The sequence below is a fragment of the Lycorma delicatula genome, chromosome 10 (genome assembly GCF_047948215.1).
Source record: "Lycorma delicatula isolate Av1 chromosome 10, ASM4794821v1, whole genome shotgun sequence".
Taxonomy (NCBI): Eukaryota; Metazoa; Arthropoda; class Insecta; order Hemiptera; family Fulgoridae; genus Lycorma; species Lycorma delicatula.
In genome coordinates, this window is record NC_134464.1 from 4883859 (window position 1) to 4901868 (window position 18010).

The following is an 18010-nucleotide window of genomic DNA, read 5'->3' on the forward strand; positions in this document are numbered from 1 at the left end:
ATATTTAGACTAAAAAAAAGTTTAATAAAAAGGAAAAGAAGAAAATGTCGCAAAGAAAGAATAAAAAGATTAAGAGAAAATGATAAATACAAAGAGGAAGAAAACGTTAAGACAAAGGAAAGAATAAAAAGATGAAGAGGGGATGATAAATACAAATAGAGAAAAAATTTGAAAACTAGAGAACGTGTACACAAATTAAGATTAGAAGAATTATATCAAACCAAACAGCGATTAAATGAAAACATAAAAACAATAAACGAAATGATGATAAACTCCGGGTTTTGGCAGAATATTGTCCGACAATATCAGAGGAGTAATGAACGAAAAGATAAGAATTTTTTGAAATTTATCCAAAGATCGGGCATGTATGCCTCAGTGGTGTATACGTTGTTCTTGTGAGGGTCTATTTTTCAGTCAGTCTGTAGTTAAATTTAATGTATATAAAATTAATCAGAAATTCCAGAATAATTAAATAAAATTAAACAGAAATTAAACTAAAAATCGAAAAATAATACGATTCTAAGTTATAATTTTCAATTAATATTATTAAATAATCAGATGTTTCACCAAATTATTACATATACACATATGCAATACGCCTATTAAATTACATATACACAATTTTAATAGCAGATAAATTTTATTTCTCTAATAACTACCGATTTATTTTCATATATATTTTATTTGTTGTTATTATCGAATAATTATTTATTGTAAAACGTTTTACAATCTCGGGTTAATAATTATTACTAAATCAATACATTTAAATTAAAAAAAATGAAAAGCAGATGATATCTGATTCGAATCGATGCGCCTTCCCTTGTAAGATCCAAATATTTCATTAATTATAATTTTATTTTGCTATAACTCTGGAACCGATGAAAATAAGTACCCCTTATCGTATTTAAAAGCTCTCGATGAGGGTTTATTACTGAAGAAAAAGCCCAAAATCCAAAGTTGTTTGATTTTGGGCTTTTTTGGACGCTTTTGGTTCAGTCTATTGCAATCAAAAGGAGAGGTGCACAACCAGATGTTACAACAGTCCTAAATCCAAAATTTCAACATACTACTGCTAATCGTTTTTGAGTTATGCGAGATACGTACGTACGTACAGACGTCACGCCGAAACTAGTCAAAATGGATATTTCCGTTGAAATCTGAAAACCGAAACGTTTCGCGATCACAATACTTCCTTTACTTCGTACAAAGAAGTAAACATATACACCTAACTTTTGATTTATAATTTAAATTGGTTATTTTAATTTACAGCTAAAAAATAACAACGGTTGTAATAAATCGTTTTTAATTCTCAAATCGCACGAATTTAATGTTCTTCCAGATGTATTTGTGACGGGGATCGCCCGTATAAGGAGCGTAAGAAAGAATTACATTTTTGCCGTTGATTATATCTCTGTAGGAAATGCGAACGATAACTTTTGTAAATAATTATGATTTGCCGGGTTAAACTAAAAATAAATAATAAATACAGTACATCGGTTCATCAGTACAGAGTCATCGGCTTATCGATAAACTGTGATAATTCTGTTTCCTGTATTCAAACAAATATAGGTGGATAAGTAAATAAAGAAACAGGCAAAAAGAAAACCGTAACCAAAATAAAACACCTAAAAATAAACCTATTCTAAACGGTTTTCAAAATAAACTGGAAAACAAGATTACACTTCAAAGATTTTACCTAACTCTAAACCTAGGTGGCTGTTTCGATTGTTAATCACCGTCAGCGAATGCTGTGGAAATTATTAAAAAAAATCGGTAAATCATTAAATGAAAAAAGAAGAAATAATAAATATTAACCGACATACTTACTACTATAAAACTATTAATATTTATTATAATTACTTATATTTTCTTTTATTTATTTTTTATATACAGTGAAATCTCTTTATTCGTGTTTCTGGTATTCGAGGCGCAATATTTTGCGATGTCTTTTCTGTATCCTCGACTAAAATTTTCCGTATTGGTGTACATTAAATTTAAAAAATGAAAATATTAAAAGATTTAATGGCGCAGGTAGCGTATGAACGTGAAGAGGTAGAAGATACGATCCCCGGAAAACAGTTGAATGTCAAAACGTTCACCACGGTAGGCGATTAAACTATCACCTATACTTTAACGTCACCTTAAATAGATTAAGGTATTCAACTATCTCGTGATCTTACCCGGATTTTTATAGATGCTGATCCATCTTTGAATAGAATCTTAATTTTTGACGCAAAATTGAAGATTTCATGCGGGAATACTCACAACTTCATAAGGAATTAAAAACATGAGCGAGACAAGGAAAAATTTCAAATTTTTGTAAATACAGTCCAAAATTTCAGTTAGTTTTGTAAATTTTAGTTTTAGTATACGTAGTACTGTAGAGCTGTTTTCTTGACTTTTTAAGGCGATTACCGAGTACGATTTGAACATGTCATACCGTTTTCTAATGCAGTTCGTACTGTAGTGAATTTTTAAATCAAACAGTTCGGTAAGCGCTTACGAGTAAATTAGGAAATATACCGTATTTTATTAAATATTTTTTTTGCGGTGAACCTATGTGCTGTACTAAACCAGTGCTTATAATTAATCTGCTTATTAACCTTGAAATCGTTCGATTTCAAGGTTTCATTTAAACAATTATTTAAAGAAAAAAAATTAAATATCCGCTTCGAAAGCGTTAATATTTTGTTAACAGATTTTTTTAAGCTACTTAAAAACTTGAAAATTTGTTAATTTCCTCAACCTCCTTTCAAAATTTACAAAACATGTCGGCACGATAAACGCACCACGTATGAACGTACATACATCCGTCCGGAAAAATGTTTGCGGTTTTTTTTAAAAACAGAAAGGAAGTTTCACACCTGTATTTCCACTTCCGACGAAGTTCGAAACTAAAGAAGAAAAGGTGACAACACAGTCGTAGGACTTTCCTGCCGCGCGGCTTTTTTCTGATGTACGGCTTACACACGCATACACAGACGACTTAATTAAAAATATTCATCGTTTTATTTAGATATAATATTTTTTGTTTATTTAATTTGATGATTTAACTAAAGCGCGCGCGCATACCGAATTTCATTCGCGCGGGTGTGGCGGTACTTGCGGCCGCTTTAAATACTTTTTTACTCGTTGAATACTATTCCTTTTACTACTCACCTGTGACGTTACAACACAGGAGACGACTACAGCAGCTGTATATCGGTGCTACACTAGCGTTCATTGCGGCGAGAAGGGGTATTAATGACACACTTTACTCGTTTAACCGCTAGTTTAGAGAATTTTTTAGGGTGGGGGTGCGAGTTTGCAAAACCTTTTTTTTGAAATATTATTTTTTAATCGTTCACAAATAAGCCTAAGAAAAATAAGACCTTAATTAGGCAAACTCTCGTGATACTGAGGGCGACCTTACTCTACAGCCTCACCCCCTTGACCTTTTAGGTTGAAAATTTAATCGGCATCAACGCCCCATATATAGAAGTAAATCGTCCGAGTTTGCTCAAACTCGGTCGAGTAGTTCCGGAGATATAAGGTGATTTAGGGTGCGATACCTAACGCCGAACGCACACACGTACCTACGAACATCCTGAAAATTTCCATCCGGCTTTTTGGATTCCTTAGGTGTCAAAATGTAAAGATACGGTGAAAACCGCATATCCCAAAATCGGACCGACTGCAATACTTTGCCTTCTACAGCTATAGCGATAGGCGGAAAAGTAAATATATACAATTGAACCGACTCCAAACAGAAAAAAGTTAAGCAAATATTTCTGAAAAGCGAATAATTATTCCATTAATTGAATTAGGCGCCAAATTTGAGATATTTATTTGAATTTGACGTCTGTTTAAAAATATAAGTTTCAAAGATCGTACCGAGAGCGTAGTGGAAAAATTATTTCTTCCTTTTCAGTACGATCTTTAAAAAAAATATTAATTAAAAATTATAATTGCGTGTAAATAATAAAGTTATTTAATATTTGATAAAATCGCCGGTAATATCTTTAGTGTAATTTAACTTTGAAATAGTGTAAGATAGTACGGTAATATTAATTAAATATTATAGTAATACTATATGGTAGTAAGATAATATTAATATTCTGTATTAATTTTGTATCCTGTCGGTTCAAACTTCAATAAAACTATCGACTTTTTAAATTTTAATAATTTTTTATGAAAAAATTAACACGTATAAAAATGTATTAAGTTGTAGAATCGAATGACATTTGTAATACAGTAAGTCGATTTATTAAGCTGTGTTATCTGGGAGTAACGTCACTATAATAAGAGACAGTATTTTTTTAATTGACTAAATAACAAGAAGGATGTGAACATTAATGCTATTGTGTAAGCATTAAAATGTATACGTACACACACGAAAGATTCTGTTTTGTCCCTCTTGTTTACGATAGGCTGTGCCTGTAGTCGATCGACGATTGTGAACGTATATATTTATTTATACGTTCATTTCCTTTGGCAAATCTTCGGTAGCTCCCGTTTCCATTCAGATCCTCTGTAATCTTTCTTTTTCCTCCTTTTTTCGCTATTTTAATCGACGCTTCTGCTATATCGGTATATTCCGGCCGGTTAGCTTTTCCGCGTCTATTTTCCTTCGCCTTTCTCATTACTTCTACGTTTTTCAGTAGATCGCATTTTTGATCGTATCTTCGACATATTAAACGGGGACGAAGATAGGCGGCATCCTTGCTTTATTCGTTTTCTCGGTCAAACGGCTCGATTTGAGGATACTTCATTTTTCTGGTTCGGGAACGGTTCTGTAATTAATCTTCCACCTTTCCGATCCGCTCTTTTCGGCTTTTAAATATTTGCATTACCTTCAGATATCGGTTATCATGTGATTTTTAGAAGGAAATCCTCACGTAAAATTTCAAATAATATTTATACGAAAACGGTTTCGATTTCTATTCGCCCCCTAATTTATTTTTATTAAAATTATGTAAATGACAAAATCTGTCCCCTCAGGACGAGAGAAGAATTTTCATTTGAAACTTCAAAGTAGTGTACCGAACGGCACGCCTACGATTCATTTTTATTATCGTTTAGCGTTCAGTATTATATACTCATATAATTTTATCGGTTAATGTACTTTTTTTTTCTTTTCGCAAATACTACTGAGAGCTTTCTTTAAAAAAAAAAAATGCCCAAATCGGGCCCGGTTTAATCTGATCCTTTACATTTTTTTACTTTCGTTAAAAGAGGAAGAAACCTACCGGTAAATATTTTAACCGAAGAAATTTCAGATATTTTCAAAATTTTAATCGGTTTTGTCCGATTAAAATAATTTCATTCTTCAAGTTTTGATAAAACAAGGTATGTCGCTTGCGCGTAGTCCGGTACGAGCTATAAAATAGTTATTACTCGTAGTAGAAATAATGATTACAGATGGAAATTAAAAAATCGATCGTAACCGACGCTCTTTTTGTTTGTACTGAATGCAAAGACGATCTGAAAGAAAGGTGTCTTAATTTAGGTTACATATATAGAATACAGATATTTGTTTTGCCTAATAAAAATTGCGGTACAAAATAATTATTCGATAACTTTAGAAAAATTTACTTCATTTTAATTATTAAGATAAATTTCAGTTTACTGTTAGATCTGAATTTCATTTGTAAATGCTATACGACTACTTATTATGAAACGCGATTTAAAATATTAGACTAAATAAAAAAACTAGTGCGATAAAATACGATAACTTTCCTTTTACGCTTAATCGCTTCTAGACGATTGAGTTATCCTAATAAATTTCTAAAATATCCGATATACGCCTGAAATTTTAATATAAAAATATCGATCAAAGAATTATTCACATCGTGCCAGTAGTTCTTCAGTTTTAAGCGATCATTAGTTTTAATTTTGCATAAGTACATTCTGATCTGAATTTAGATGCGGATTTATAAAAAAAATATTTGACGAATCGGTTTTGTCATTTTTGAACGTTATACGAATAAACAAAAATATAAATCCAAATTAGAGTCGCCATCGGTTAGAAAAAAATTGAGAAAATCCATCGTTAAAAATAATATAAAATCTCACTTAAAATAAAAAAATGTAGGTTAAATCGGTTTTATTACGATTTTCATCGTACAGAAGGCTTTTGTATTAATTTTTTCTTTGTAGCGATTTAATACAAAATAGATATTTTATTTTGGACGAAGAGAATTCTCAGACGGGAACCGTACGACCGGAGGAGCGAGAGAGGGTGACCGGAGAAGAGATGGGTGGCGAGCGGGTGGGAGAACTGAAGTTGGGCGGCACAAAATCGCGAGGAACGGAAAAATCATGAAGAGGTCTACGTCGCTAATATACCGATGACGTAAAAAGGGCTAAGAGGAGGAAATAATTTATTTAGATCGCGAATAGTTGTAAATTATATAAATTAATTAACAAGAAGGAATTGTCCCTCTAAAGGGCGATTTGTCTGGAAGGATGACGATAAATTGTTTTAATTAAAAAAGGATCAAAATGTAAACGATAGATAAAAATGAGAAACGGTTCTAGATAATATGTTCTTAATCCGTAAAAATAAAATAATTATAAGAAAAGTAAATACGCGATTAATAAATGAATGAACAAATAAAATAGATTATCAAAGTAAAAAAAAAAAATTCCTTAAGAGCTAATTTTAATACATTTCAATAACCATTAAATACGGAGAATGTAGAAAATTTATTAAATCGAATAACATTAGAATAAAGCGATAGAATATTATATTGTGTTTTTTTAAAGGAACCTTTTCATTACTTCGGCAGTTTCAATATAATAATAATTTAAATTAGCCGTTATTATCGTTAAACAAACCTACGGTTATGAATTAATATAATTAGTTATTTTAGAATAAATTAATTTAACTATAGGAGGGATACGTAACAGGTGGTTGATTAATGAGAATAGCGTTAATTATCCGTTTGGTGTAGTGACAAATCGTAGAACTGCGTTAACCGTATTAGAAAGAAGTTAGCAGTTTTGTTTAGTAACTTAACTTTTGAACCGCCCTGTGCGGTAAGGTTCTGTGTGATGATGGGGGTCGTATCGGGACGCAATAGCAGAGGAGCAAGGCGTGCTGTGTGTTGTGTTAGTTAAGGGTGATTGGGGGGGGGGGGGAGGTAGAAGAAGGTCTAAGGGAAAATCGATATTACAAATAAACCGGTTTTAGAGATGAAGTGCGAGTTCGTATTATACATATTATATTTATCGACGTAGATTTTATAGTGTATAAGTGTGTGTGTGTGTGTGTGTGTGTTTGCATATTTATATTCTTTAATCCAATACGACGGCATACTACGCTGCACAGTGCAAATTTTGTTACGAAAAATTTAATTAAATTGTTCTTTAAAATATATTTTTTATTTATTATATATATATATATATATATAAATAAACTATCACTTTTTTAGAAACAAAATTAGTTTTAAACGTTGATTTTTTTTTTACAGGGGAATGTTTTTTGTTTGTTTTTGTATTACAAAAGCGCATCGATAAATTCATTTAATGTTTTTAATTTTTTTTTTTTTTAGTGCAGATAAAAATATCAGATTATTTGTTTCTGTAATATTAACTATATATTTTTAAAAAAAACAATTACGAAGTTTGTTTTTGTAGGAAATACATATATATTTTTCCGTTTAGAATAAACGGCTACGGAAAAAAGAATAGCGTAACAAATGTTTTTCTAAAGTCGCTATTTTTTTTTTGTCTTCACGAATTAAAAAATAACAATATCTATCGCAATTGCAGATATATATTCCAAATTTCTTCGTAAGTAATAAGTGATAAATAAAAACAAATTTAAATTTGTTCTTACCGACCTATTTTAATAAAAACATAAATAGTCGAGCGCTTTCGGCGTTACGCTGTCATGAGATTAATACCGATATAATAGTCGAATATGTATTAAGTTCATTTTCTTCAAATCACTTAACGTAAATAATATAAAAAGGACGAAGTCTAATAAATAGAAATTTACTTTTATTTTCATCGTTTTCTTGATGATTAACGTTAAAAACACTCGAATATTATTTTGTTTTCCCTATCGAGTGACAGTACTCGTATACATTTGCGTTGTTTCTCGACAGGAACTGTACATTAATTCTGTTGCTTTACGCTACCCGTATTTCTTTCGGCTGCGACAAATATAATACACCTGAAGTAGAAGAAACTCCGGTTAGAGGTATTTTACTGTGACAGGAGATACGTTCTATGCAGCCGGTCTGTGTCGCTTAGTTGGATATCATTTAAGAAGAGAAAGTCGAATATCGTTATTCGGCTCGTCGAAGAAAACAGAAAGCCGCTTTACTCCGTCTTTTCTTAGAAAGCCTGGCGCGTAATACTTGTTATTCTTGTGAATACATATTCAAATTTTTTGAAACTTTTTTGTCGCTGATCGGATCGCCTGTCGTTTAGATCGCTTACCGCACAAGAGTCTGATATGTATTTTCTTTGATTCGAGTCTGATCGACACTACCGACGGATTATGAGCGAGTTAAAACTAAGACGTTTGGATTCTCTAAATTATAATTATGTAGAACTTAAAAAAACAATTGTAACTTTAAACGAACTTTTTTTTAATAAAATCGTGAAATGCGATAAGGGAGAATACTCTAAAATATAATATTTGTTTTGCGGCGTAATAACTACGATGTATAAAATTAGTTTGTTTTGATTGTACTTTTTTAATCTAAAATGTCTTGTTTAACATTTTATTTTTGTTTTCTTTTTACAGGCAGACGGTCGTGCAGTGAGTGCCGTGTTAGCGTGCGATGTGGATGCTCATCAACAGACAGAGTGGGCCATTATGACAACGCGATGAGTGAGGGCGGCGGCGATGCCCCGTTCGGGGGCGGAGGGGGCTATCCCCCTTCGGGATCGCAGCCTCCCACCCCTTCGTCCACGGTCCCGGATGCCGGGGCTCCCGCAGATCCCAATTCCAAGTCTTCGTCTTCCTCCGGGCTTCCACCGTTCAGTTCGTTCTCTGCGGCGGACATAGCAGAAGGTCTCGGGTCCAGACTGGGAGGGGATTCTTTCGGCACCGAGACCTTGACCGGAAGGTTATTGGATCTATCCGGATGGGATTACTACGGGGAAGGTTTGACCGGAAGACTGCTAGATAGAGGAGACGGATTCCCCATGATCATACCTCAGCCTCAGTACCGTCCTTGGGAAACCAAACCGATGGAGAACTCTTCCTCTCAGGACGGATTATCACCGAATAAACTTCCTTCCTTTCAATCTCAGTTCAATTCTTTTTCTCAAGACCAACAAAACGGAGATAGCATCTCTTTGACGACTCTTACGCCCGCACCGCCTTCGCCTTCGAGCTCTTCCTCCGGTCTTCCGAGCTTCCACACGTTATCCACCGTTAACGTCAATCCTAGAGGATATCCTTTGGTACCGGCTCCGGTACAAGCTAGGGAAATACCCGCTATTCAACAACAATTTCTGGACGAAAGACATATCCATTTGTTCCAAAGTCCGCCAGGACAATATCACCAGCTGGGGCCTGCCTATCAAAACCCCCAGCAGACGACTCTATTGACCGTCGTTAAGACTGAGCCCGTAATCGTTACTACGCAATTACAGGGCGGTGGTATTTACCATAATTCCGGGCTCGATCAAGACCCGGCACTCAAAATGGAGGACGCCGGTTCACCGCGAGGCCTTGATTCACGTAAAAAAGAACGTCGAAAAGTACGCGCGTCCAGTTTGGAAAGTTCAACGGAAAGCGACGGCGTAGGAAGTTCGAGCGTCGAATCTTCCGGACAAGTCGCGGCCATTTCGTCGACCGCGGGTTTTAAATCTCCGTTGATATCGCATCAGAATATCGGGGGTGGTTTAACCGGACCTACCGGAGGTGATATGGAAGACTGCGAAAATAGCAGTGAAAAACCGGTTAAGAAAAAGAGAAAACGTTGTGGAGAGTGTATCGGATGTCAAAGAAAAGACAACTGTGGAGATTGTGCACCGTGCCGCAACGACAAGAGTCATCAGATATGCAAAATGAGACGTTGTGAAAAGCTCACCGAGAAAAAGGTAAGCACTGCAAATTTTATTTGTAATCGTTGTTTCTCACTTAAATCTTAAAAGCAAAAAAAAACCTTTCTATAGTGTTTAGTAACCTGTTTATTTACGCACGGTGTAACGACGTGTAAAACGTTACAATAATTCTAAAAGTATTTATTTCTACACATCGCAATTTTGTTTCAGAAAAAACCTTGTAAGTTTTTTAGTCTTAATTATTATCGGTTTTGAAAAAAACGGCAGTTAAAGCCGGTTTTATGAATTAATGTTTTTCTAGTTACCTTTGACTTAAGTTACAAATAATTATAATAAATTTAGGTAAATTTTCAATCGGTTGGAAACACTCGCACTCCTTTCATCGGTTGACCAGAATGTGTACCGCATGTAGAAACAGTTTTTAGCTGTCTCGCTGTATATTATAACTGAGTGTATTTAAACCGCTGGTATTTATTTCGGTTTCCCCGGTTATTATTTTTTTACGTATTATTCATTTATGTTCGTACTATTTTTTACGTTTTAAAATTTGGGGGTAGGCTGCGAAATTTTTTTCTTATATTCCTCTTTTACGTTTAACCGGGGACATGAAATTCCTTAATAGACTTATTTACCGTATTTTCTTTTACAAAAATAATAATAATACTTTGTTAATATCAAAATTTAAATAGAATGTAATCTCTTTGTTCGATTTACGTTATTCCGTTTCGAATAGGTAGTATTTTATTCATTTTTAACAGTAATTTTTCATGTCGCGTAACACGTTAAAGAAATTGTTTGCAGTTTATTTTCTCTATTTTTGTTAATTATTTTACAGTTAGTTTTAGTTAATTTTCATAAAACAGCTAGCTGATTTATTGTCGAGTAGCTTTAAAATAAATATAATTAGTTAACACGGTATCTTTTAAAAATTTACATTAAGGTGTCATATATATATATACTGTAAATCTAATGAAAGTATTTTTAGTACGATTTGATAGTGTTAGAAAATAGAAAATTTACCGTATTTATTTTTCAGGTTTTGTTTTTTGTATAATGTAATTTATTTTATCTCAATTAATCGACCGCTACTAAGGATGATTGTTTTACAATCGAAACGCGTCTTTTTGTTTTTTATTCTCCTGTTAACCATCGTCGAAAGTTTTCTTCATTATTTCACTTTTTTATTATTTAAGCGTATACATTTTTAAGAATAAAAATAAAATATACTAAAGTTTTTTTTGGTACTTACAGTCAGGAAGGAAAAAATAAAAATCTCTCAAAAACTGTAAATTTATCAAGAATTAAGTCGACTAATATAACTAAACGATTTTCATAAAATAATTACAAAAAGGATTAATATTATTATTTATAAATAATAATTTGACACCGGTTGTGGTTTTTGTTTTTGAGATGGTAAAAGAAGATATTTTTGTTCACTAATGTAAATAAATTCCATATAGTGTGATGACACCCCAAATTATTTCACTATCAGTCCCTTTTTATTGGACGCAGAGAGAAATTTCTGTAGTTAGAGAAAAATCATTCCTTTTTTTGTCGTTCGATGATCTCGCCGCATAAGCTTGAAGCTTCTGTGTGGGAGATAAAAAATGGAATTTTGTAGCGTATGAAATGCGCCCTGCCTAACCGGGATTCGAACCAGGGACCTCCGGATGGAAGGCCGAGACGCTACCGCTCTGCCGCGGAGATCAGCAATATTATTGTTATTATCATCATTTTTATCGAACCAATAGCACTTTTTATATATTATATATTAATCGGACTATAGATAATGTTGTTTGCATTTACCAAAAGTAAGCGGATATTTTATCATTTTATTTAGACTTAATATAATTTATAATTTTATAAGTTGTTTAAGGAGAGCGTAAATAATTAGAGTTTTAAAGAAAAATTTTTTCATTTTTCTGTTTCACGATTTAGTCGGTAGTTTGGTTAAAAAAAATAAAAACTGAATAATAAAAAACCCGTTCCTGTTATAAAAAGAACGCGTTACCGTATCAAGGCAATTATCCTGTATGATTTTTTACCGTCCAGAAAAATATAAAAATATATTTTTTGCGTAATAAAATTTTCAAAGACTGAAGAAATTACAAAATTTTGAATTAAAACAGTTAATTTTAAGATGCAGGCGTATTTATTTCGGTAGTATTCTGTTTTTATTGTCATTTTTTTTTATTCAGAAGACAAATTTTATTCACGTCGGTTTCATTTCGTTAAAGAAATAACGGAAGTATTTCTTTGGTTAAAAAAACTGATGTTGCCAACATTACAATGTAAAATTTCCCGGGCCTAAAGCCAACTAACCGACCGTCTAAAGCATCGAACCAAACTTACCACAGAAAATATGAAGTCTTATCAACGGGCATGTTGCCATTTTTTTTTTTTTTTTTACGTACTACATATACAATTAATCTCTTTCCTTTTTTTCGACGTGTTCTCAAATTTGTTAAGAAAATACGGTGCGACTTTTTCTTTTTTTCTTTGTTCTTGCATTATTATTATTATTATTTTATTTTTTTCTTTCTACTTTAAATGTTACCAAAAGTAGTTTATTACCTGTGAAAGTTTTCTTTTCTTTTAACACCGACCGTGCGAATTATTGTAAAAGTTTTCTTTGCTACGATGAAAACGGTCGGTACCGTGAAGTGTTATCGTAAATTTTTTCATGAACAATTTAAGTAACATACATCGGCAGTTTATTTCTTTAGAACGTTTTTAGCGTTATACAAGTCTTGAAATTTATTTGTATACGTATATATTTCGAGCAAGAGAGAGAGAGAGAGAGAGATAGAGTGACAGAGAAAGATACGACGTACGTATTTTTAATCTAATATTTCTTTCGTAATTTGAAATATTCTATTCGGTTATAAAATCTACTCGAAATTTTGGATAAAATAAAGTAAACTATGTTGTTGTTTCTTTTTAGTATAATTCATGCGATCTTATATACGTATACAAACGTAATTTTTTTATTAAATCGTATTGTGTCGTCTTTATAGTCGTAGAAGTTAACGTTAAAAATTATTTTCTTATATTAAAAATATTAAATTTTTCGGTCGCTCGTATATTTTTTTTATTGCCGTTAGTTACATACGGAAATAAAATGTTGTTTTTGAATTTATTAAATTTTTAAAATATTTTTTACGTTTTAGAAAGAAATTTCGTTAGTAAATTTGAATGTACTTTAGGCACGAAAACATTAGCGCGACCGCGTATTATGAAATAAACGAATACTTATTTATTAAAAATATTTATAATATTTATTTTTTATTAAAAAATAAACGTGTTTTACTTCGCGTTACAGAAACTAACTGACGATGACTGAAACACTGAAACGCGTGTTAAATAAATAATTTGTACAAGATCTATTAAATACAACGGAAAAATAAAACTAACAGTTTTTATTTATGGATTTGAAATTATAAAAATATTAATACGTTAACAACAGGTAATTTTAATTATAGATTCTCACCGAACCTATCTTTTTATCGGAATTTTATTATCGTTGGCGATCAGTTGTTACGTAACGATACGTAATATATTCGATTTGAAATTAACGTAGTAATTTAACATTTTTATTACATTTAAATGTCCGTTTATCGATTAACTCTTGTTTTAGTAATCGAATGGATTATTTTTTTAAGAAATCGACAAACTGAGATCGGAGAAAACCAAAGGTAAATCCGTAATTAGGCTTAGAAGCCGTTTTTAGGTAATATTTTCTTAAACAAAATAACCGACAAAAAACCGTAAAACAAAAAATGTTTACGGTTATTTCCATATTACAAAATAGAACGATCGTAGTAGAAAAAAAAGGAATAATATTTAGCGGGCGTGGTCTATGGATGATAGCTAGCGGTGCTTTGATGCTTAAACCGCTGAATCTATTATTTTTCATCCTGTTTAAGAAATAATAATCGCATAATATTATATCAATATCGGTTTTGCTGCTGGTAAAGTATTTTCGGTCCTATATATAGACGCAAAACTCAGGTAGATGAATAGATAGATTAATCGAATATAGTTTAAATTTTTTTAAGATTCCTTAACCGCGGCTTACATTATTATTTTAGCCGGAACTACGATCGCGTTCGATTAAATAATGAATAGTAAGAATTCAGCGCTTGGAAAGTTTCATTAAAAAAAACCGGGAATGAAATATAGCGAAAAAGAATATTTTATCATTAAGACAGACAAACAAGATATTTATATATAGTAACGAATAAAATAGGGGTTAAATTTTACGCTATGAAAATTTAATTCTTTGAATACCGTGTAACAGAAATTCCAACTTTTACCGGAACTCGTATCCAGACCTTTCCGAATGAAAGACAGATTTTTATTATAACCGATTTACGATGGCAGAGAAGTAATAATATTTTGTTATTTGAGAATAATAATTTATTATTCGGAGCGTTCCCGGAGGCGTAGGCCGAACACGATCGACCGAATCGGTATTTTTGGATTAAAAAATAAGTTCACGAGGACAGATGCCTTATCCGGCTTCATTTTCTTTCCGGTCTGCTATTTAGTATTTTTTCAGTAGAAATAAACTTCTTAAGAACAGATGGAGATATTTTAATATAATTTAGTCTACACGTGTATCCGATTGTATATTTTACAGAATAGGTAAGTTTGAAAATGTTACCTTTAAAAATTTCAAAACGGCAGCCGTTTAAATTTTGTAATCGTTCTTTAATAGATCCTTAAATATCGGTTTTATCGAATTAAGTTTTATTAAATAAAATAAACGTTAAACTTTTTATCGAGAACAAAGCGACACCCTTAATTATTCAAATCGGTCGATAAACGCGGCTCAGATGTGACCGAAACCGTTAAAGCGGATCGCTAAACGTTTTTTGATTTACAATTATTTGCCCGTCTATCATATCTAATCGTAAAAACGATTAGAAATTTAATTAACGAAGGAAGCGAAAAGAAGTGCAAATTTTAATACCCGATCGTAGGGAAGCGAAAAACGGGGGATCGTGAGTTTCACCCGAGCGGTATACGTTCATGATTTTCCAGGTACCTATCGTAGCTATCGACTTATTTTCACAAAATTATCTATCGTGTTCCCCGAAGATTTTCAGCGATAAATGTCATAAACTTTAAAGATTTTTAATTTTATTATTCGTTTTTTATTTTTTTTACAGCATTTTTTAACGTCGGAGGTTTTATCGTTTTGAATCTTATACTTGTGAAATTTTCTAAGAAATATTTTCAAATTTATTTATATTATAGATGTCGGGTAAATGCCGACCAAAAATTGATACAATATCTCGACCCTTTCATAATATATAAATTTTACCGATAAAAAAAAAACAAAACGGTGGATAGAGGGAAAATGAAGCGCGATAGGGGATTTGTTCGAGTTGTACAAATTTTTTTTTATTTTGTCTCCTGAATACGTCTCTTAGGTTTCGGTAACACCTCTGGAACGCTCGGTGTAACTTATTTATGCGTAGCTGAAATTCTGTAATTCCTTTGTTTAATACAAATATTATGAAACGGGACGTAATAAGAAATACGTAACGAGTAAGGAAGTAAAAACAAGAACTATTTTTTAAAGAGTTATTTACTCTTTACGCAGAGTAATTTACCGATCAAAGCGTCAAGCGTATAATGAGAATTAAATATATTATTTTAAAGTATTAAGTTGAATGTAATATTGTAATTTATATCGGCGAATGGAAATTTGTGGAAAATTAAAAATTTCGTTAAAAATATATAAAAATTGTAAAAATCAATAGGAAAATTGTAATAAACCATAAATATAAACGATCCTCCCGTAATATCCTTTTATTACGTAGATCGTTATTCTGATCGAGTAAAAATATAAAAATTTTCTTACGCGGTATTTAAGCCGTAAGTAAACCGGTTCAACATCTTTCTCAATTCATTTTTTTTCTTTTCGAAACGATTAATGTAAACAGATTTTTTTTAGCAAAGTATCCGTGGAAATATTGATATCTGTGGAATCCATACGATAATGCCGCAATTTAATATTAAAATAAATCGTGTCGGGATGAATACAGAAAGAGTTATGAGGGGCTTAAAAAACTAATTTTATTTTATAGTGCCAAATTAAGTATCGCTTGTTTTTTTTTAATCATTTTTTTATCGATTAACATATTTCAATCGATTCCTTTTTTTTAGAAAAGTATTTTTTTCTTACCGAATGCTTTCTTTCACATAATTCCAATAGTATCGGTAAATACACAATTTCTTTATTTGTTGTTACAATACATCGGAGTGTGGCTACAAGGCAGTCGGCTGGCTGGACGCTTATCGCTGCTATTGTTTTCATGCGAGTGTGATTATGATAGTAAGTTCCGTTTCCCCTTAAAAAAAAAATTATACGAAATTATTGTAATGTCCTGGTAGTCTTCGATATGAAGAATATTTTTTGTTTTCCTTATTTTAGGTCGATTATTATTATTATATTTGCCGATATTTTATCGTTTTAAATTAATTTAAAGAAAGATTTTTAATTTTTTAAATTACGTATTACTACTAAATGAAGAATTAACAATTTAAAGAAGTAACGCTAATATTTATTCCGTTTTTCTCTGTTTTTCCAAATAATACTCTTTTAAAACATCCGTAACGTCATTAAGAGAATTACATTAAACAACAAAGCTTATTATTTCGTTAAAGCATTAACAAAATATTTTCTAATCGTTCATAAACGGTGATCGTTTTAAAAAAATCAATAATTCGGTCCTAAATACATATAAGGAATTTTTTAGCGTGTATTTTACGTTTTAGCGATCCTAAAATGTACGTATCTAGTCCTATAAATTTCAGTAAATAATACATCGAAGAAAGGTTTTAAAGGAAACGATTTCAAGCGTAGACGATCTTTAGCGTTTGTAAAAGAAAAATACAGTACTCGACAGCGTTCTACGGAGAATCACTTTTACAGAGAAGTAAAAGGTTTGTATTATATAAAGCGACTGTGTTACGTAATATAGTTTTTGTTCAAAAACAAGAAATTCTCAACGATAACGCAAAAAGAAAGTAATTTAAAACTCGATCGGTAACGTAAAACTAAAGAAAGTAATGTAAAACTTCATAGTCTACGACTCTTCGAGGCATTTTCTTTCGCGACGAACACTAGTCGTTTCGTTTTACATCTCGTCATCAGCGATCCTTTCTCTCATGTCTGAGAGCCGGCGACCCGATCGTATCCCGCTGATATTTTCCCGCCGTATCTCGCGGTGTTCTGACGTTCGAATCGATGCGCCGAAAGTTTTTCCATTTGTCTCTTCTATTCGGTCTAGCGATTTTTTCGGCGGTCTTCCGCGTGACCTGCCGCCCTCGAGTTTTCTCTATACGACTAGCTTCTCAAGATTTTCGCCGGGTCTACGGACTATACGGCCGCAAAAGCGGAAGATGTGCCGGAAGCATATTTCGGACAAACTCTTCTGTATACCCGAGTCGTTCGTTCTCTTTCCCGTACGTGCGAAGCGAAGTGTTCTTCTGTAGGCCTACGTTTCGAATTCATCGATTATCTTTTGTTATTTCAATTCTCAAAGTCGTGGACGACTGCTGGAACGACTGGTACCCGAACCGGCTCTCGACTTTGTATTCCTCTATCTTTTCGAATAGCTACCGAGCTATTGAGCAGCCCCTCGTATTTTGAACGTGAACTCGTTTACCAACAGACTATCTATCCGAAATAATAAAATAATACCCGCCGGGAATAGATGCCCGATAACGGAAATGTCGGGTAGTAAAAAAAGAACGATCCACTTTCTCACGTTTTTTAAAATTATACTACCTCATTCGAAGGAATGCGTTAAGTCCTCTGTAGACAGCAGTGCAAACGATTCCAGGGTTCAAAATTTCTTTATTTTAAAAAGGAACAGCAAATTGAAGCTCGACGATTTGGGGTTAACCGTTCGGTACGGGTCGAAACAAACATCCTTTCTATAAACGTTTAAGAATAGGCTCAGGTTTCCTTAAGGAAATTTTT

The 18010-nt window shown here is 32.4% G+C and overlaps 1 protein-coding gene across 1 annotated transcript in view; it reads left to right on the forward strand.

Annotated features, from left to right (window-relative positions):
- The first annotated feature begins 9762 nt into the window (after positions 1-9762).
- LOC142331195 (uncharacterized) overlaps positions 9763-18010 on the forward strand; it is a 429195-nt gene continuing 420947 nt past the window's right edge. Inside the window, exon 1 of the mRNA XM_075376932.1 lies at positions 9763-10047. Coding sequence (XP_075233047.1) covers positions 9874-10047 — 174 coding nt within the window. The 5' untranslated portion in view covers positions 9763-9873. The remainder of the gene's footprint in view (positions 10048-18010) is intronic.